The following is a 4463-nucleotide window of genomic DNA, read 5'->3' on the forward strand; positions in this document are numbered from 1 at the left end:
TTCTCTAGTTCATTGCTGGGATCACGGGGATAGACATATATTGTTCTCTGTAACTGGGGTAATACAAGGAAGCAAATGCTCTGCAGTTGTATGCAGCACTGACAGACCTTGTGTTCGTCCTTTCTTTTCTTTCGAGAATGCACATTGTCTCCCTTGTCTCTGCTTCGACAGCGAGATCAACTTCAGACTCCATATCGGATGTCAAGAGAGAAACTAAGAGACGGTTTGTTTGGGGAATTATTAGACCACAAAAACCATCGAAACCTCTAACAACATTCGAGGTGAGTTAACATCTCAACTGACTTCTGTTCCCTGTTAGGTGTATGAAACACCAATTTTTCCGTGAGAGAATGGCTTACACATGAAATAAGCAATAAGCTTTAAACATCCATAATTTCAATTACTATCTCACAACAAATACAACTGTGTGTTTGCAATTGCATATCAAAATAATAACTCTGTAACTTCACTTTTTTTTTACATGATCTCCTTGTAGTGTACATGTCACAAAAAACAACTTAGCCAAATTTTGCGCATCTATATATATCCTTACACACAAGGATTTGAACTGGACTCAACACAGTTGAGGCAGAGGGCCCTATTTTGCGCATCTATATATCCTTAGCCAAATAAGTCGCGAAACCAATCCCAGAAGTACGCCCTTGAATGCCCTTCTAATTGGCGAAATGACGTATAAACAACCTTTCATACGAATTCCCCTTGCATGTGTTGGCTCCACTACAGGTTATGCGTCTCAGGCCTGGGAGGGGGCACTTTTCTTATGGAATATCGAGTATGCATCACTGTACACAGCTACTACGTTCGAAGTGACTGCAAGAACAATCATGAAGACGGCGAGTATCTTGTCCCACTTTTTCGCTATGCTGTGAGGATCCCTGAGATATTAAAAGCCAAATGCATTAGATGATGAAGACAAACAACTTTATTGAACAACTAAACCTAGCCCTTCATTTTATTGGGTCAACTGCACATTGATAAATTAGTGTCCTTATAATACAGTCATAGTGTCATAATACACAAAAGTAAGTCAGATTCAATCGTGGACAGCATCGGCATCGCAGCTGGTTTCCTTCCACCTAATTTTTATTCTGGTTTCGTGCATAATAAAATTACTAGTGCAACATACTAGAGATAGAAAGGAAGATGTACAATCTGTTTATTTTACAAGGACGGGAGGATTTATAATGAACAGCTTGAATGTATCAACTTACCTCAAAGTGATCGCAGCTGGGAAAATGAAGGCGATGCAAACAGCAGCAGTAGCCCCAGTAAACTGGAAGGCATCCCAGATGCTAGGAATGAAGTTTGCAGATACAAAAATCACGAGGAGGAGCACTGCTGTCATTACACCAAACCTTGTGTTATCAGAAGATAGGGGCCTTGCATAGGAAAAGAGAAGCCCATCCAAATTGAGCCGCAGTGCGTGGAATATCATGGGGAACACGAGCATAAGGTGGACAGCATAGCTCACTCTGACAGCATCATTAAGAACTGAACTGTAAGGAATGCCAAGATTTGAGTCAAAGTTAGCCAGCACATCAGAGAGTGTAGATTCACCAAACAGAAGATATCCAAAGAAACTTGTTGTGATATAGACAGTCGAGCACAGAGCCAATGATGTGTGAACTATCGGCTTGATCTGGGAAGACTCCTTGAGCTCATTATGAATTGGGTGAACTGCAAAATATCATAGGATGTCCTTAGACAATTGAGAAGCCAAGTTAACTCTGTGGGACTTTAGCTACAAATTTAGGAGATGGACTTCAACATGGCCACACTTTTTGGTGTGTGTTCGAGGAAAAATAGATATCTCTTAAACCAATAATAATCATTTTAGCTCAGCCATGAGTGTGCATGTTTTTGCAATCAGGGGTAGGATTAGCTCGTACCATTATAATGGCACACGTAAGCAGTGACAAGCACTGGTACTGCTGTGAAAAGTTCCCAGACAGATGCTAGATCAGGAACTTCAGGGAACAATTTAGGCATTGGGATTTGTCCGCGTATCAGTTTCACAATAGCAATTCCTGCAGTGATAACAACAAATACAACTGCCAAAGCAACAGATACGGCGGATGTGTAGCTCAGTGAATCTGCGATAAAGAAACAAAAGGCATATGAATAAAAACATAGTATCATACTCTTACAAAATGCAGAAGTGAAAGACTTCTCATCAAGATAAGAAAGAAAAGTAATCAATGCTTTTCGCATGCAATCACTTACCAACACGCTTGAAACATGCTAGAGGAGTAAACACAGCGAGGGTAGTAACCAGGAGAACAAAGAAACGCCCGTTCCACCAGTGTGTCCCAAACCATCCTTCTAATACACCGTAGTGGTGCTCACCACCAGAGGACGTTCCAGAAAGCACATCACCTAGAGGTAACGAGGGATCGGTTTATATTAGATTCACAACCGTGCCTCAATAGGGACCAAAACCCCACAATTCAAGTACCAAGAATTGAGACCTTTAGCAAAAAGCGTCAACTATCCATAAAACAGTCCAAGATGCAAGCAGTTGTATCAGTAAAAAAGTGCTCATTGCTTCCACTTGGCATTTTGTTTGGAAGGTGTACATGATGCATGTGGACTCAAACATTATGCAGCAAAAGAAAGAATGCAGATGTACTAACAAAGCATCACAGATTCACGGGAGAAATAAATTGATAAGAGTTAACTGACAGAGAATTTATTCATTACTCTAAGATTGCATTCCAGTTGGATTTCAGAACTCATAAGCACTTCTAAATGCAGCAGTAGTGGTGTAATAGATGTTCTGAAAGTGATACTAAGAGTTACTGTGTATAAATGGTACTACTCGATGCGTCCTATTACACAGTATTAGTTACGGGGTAATTACTTCCTTAATAAATATAAAAGTGGGAGTTAAATTACTGAGACTGAACTACTGAAGTACAGATAAGACTCCAAAACTGTGAGAAGATCATGCCTCAAATGCCTAACTTGGAGTAGCATTCTGAATGGAAGACACAAGTCACTGAGACAGCATAGCCTGGCCGAGAGGATTTTACCGATGATAATCATGTAGACGATCATGACGCCGACGTTGTTGACCACGACGCAGACCTGGAGCAGTCTCCGCCCCCACCACCCGAATGCGTCCCCCATGACGGCCCCGTAGGAGGGCGCGCCGACGACGCGGCTGAACCGCATGAGCAGCTCGATGGAGGCGTCGGTGAGGAAGGCGGCGAGCACGATCATGACCAGCCCCGGGACGAGGCCCAGCACCTTCATGGTCGCCGGCAGCGCCATGATGCCCGCGCCGACGATGGTGGTGGAGAGGTTGAACACCGCGCCGGGGAAGGAGGCGCCGTCGAACTCGTGGAAGGCGTCGGACGGCGCGGCGAGCTGCTTCGTCGGGAGCAGCGGCGCGCTGCTGCTCTCCGGGAAGCGCTCTGTCGCGGGGCCCTCCGCCGTCGTCATCTTCGTTCGAGAGCGGAGCTGCCGATTCTTAAGCTATAATAGTGGGGGGGAATCAAACAGAAGCAAAGAAAAAAGGTGCGGTCTTTGCGGCCGGAATCACTGCTTCCTCTTGGACTCCACGAAGAAGGGGAATGCTTCTTGAGCCGGAGATCGAAGAACAGCCACACGAATTTCACAGGCACGGCGCCGCGAGATGCAGAGCGCACAGATCTCCGAGCTGAGCCACCGAGTTGAGTTGGCTGGAGGGGATCGGAGATTCCTAGGATTTCGGATAGGCTGCGGGGATTCTCCGGTCGCGCGCGTGGCGACGGAAGTGGAACGGATTAACGGAAGAAAGTGGCTGAGAGCGAAATTTGTACGGAGAAAGCTTGTCGAGCCCAACTCTCCTCCCTGTGTATTGTTGCGAGATAACGATCGTTGGCAGCGAGCCGAGCAAATTTACTAGGCGTATTTGGAGGCTGCAGGTCAGAATTGCCACCAATCAGCGGTTGAGAGTATAGTTGAGAGTGGCTATGAGTTTGTTAGAGATTCTTTTTTGTATGAATAATATATTTCAAATTGTTAAGAGTTCATTGACTTGTTTTTTTCTAAATGATTCACTTGGATTTTTGTCCGCTCCAATGCTTGACGATTTGTGCTCCAATGTAAGAATCGATTGGATCTTTCTAAAGAAATCTCAATGGACCGTTATCAATTTCACATGTGTTTCTATTGCTCGCATAATTATTTATGCCCAAGGTCGCAACTTAAAACAAATTCAGGTTAGAGACACAAACAAGGATTCTTTTTCCTGATTCATACGTGGTCCTACATGTTGAGCCCATAATATCTATGCGGTATGGTATCGTGTAGCACACCACCCATACCCGTATTTCTCTCTCTAGTGTCACCCGTTAGAGGCTTTTCCTAACCTCATCCTGATATAACACTTACCCGATCCCTAGAACAAGGGCACCGTTTCATCCTATTATGTTTGACATGGTATCAGAGCGATGCTC

At 44.3% G+C, this 4463-nt stretch overlaps 1 protein-coding gene across 1 annotated transcript; it reads right to left on the minus strand.

Annotated features, from left to right (window-relative positions):
- Positions 1–452: 452 nt before the first annotated feature.
- LOC124685345 (amino acid transporter AVT6A-like) lies at positions 453–3823 on the minus strand. Its single transcript, XM_047219697.1, has 5 exons — positions 3054–3823; positions 2245–2397; positions 1911–2114; positions 1233–1698; positions 453–896 (listed from the first exon to the last, which is right to left on the minus strand). Exons 1-5 carry the CDS (start codon positions 3463–3465, stop codon positions 755–757), a joined length of 1377 nt encoding a protein of 458 aa, XP_047075653.1. The 5' UTR covers positions 3466–3823; the 3' UTR covers positions 453–754.
- Between the last annotated feature and the right edge of the window lie 640 nt (positions 3824–4463).

This window comes from Lolium rigidum, chromosome 1 (assembly GCF_022539505.1).
Source record: "Lolium rigidum isolate FL_2022 chromosome 1, APGP_CSIRO_Lrig_0.1, whole genome shotgun sequence".
Classification (NCBI taxonomy): Eukaryota; Viridiplantae; Streptophyta; class Magnoliopsida; order Poales; family Poaceae; genus Lolium; species Lolium rigidum.

Bases quoted from the DNA above. Each gene is read 5' to 3' on its own strand.
- LOC124685345 (XM_047219697.1), bottom strand. From the start codon at position 3,465: ATGACGACGGCGGAGGGCCCCGCGACAGAGCGCTTCCCGGAGAGCAGC. The intron at 2,398-3,053 runs GTAAAATCCTCT...CGTTACCTCTAG, and splicing joins CGTCTACATGATTATCATCG to GTGATGTGCTTTCTGGAACG. The intron at 2,115-2,244 runs GTAAGTGATTGC...TCTTTATCGCAG, and splicing joins AGCATGTTTCAAGCGTGTTG to ATTCACTGAGCTACACATCC.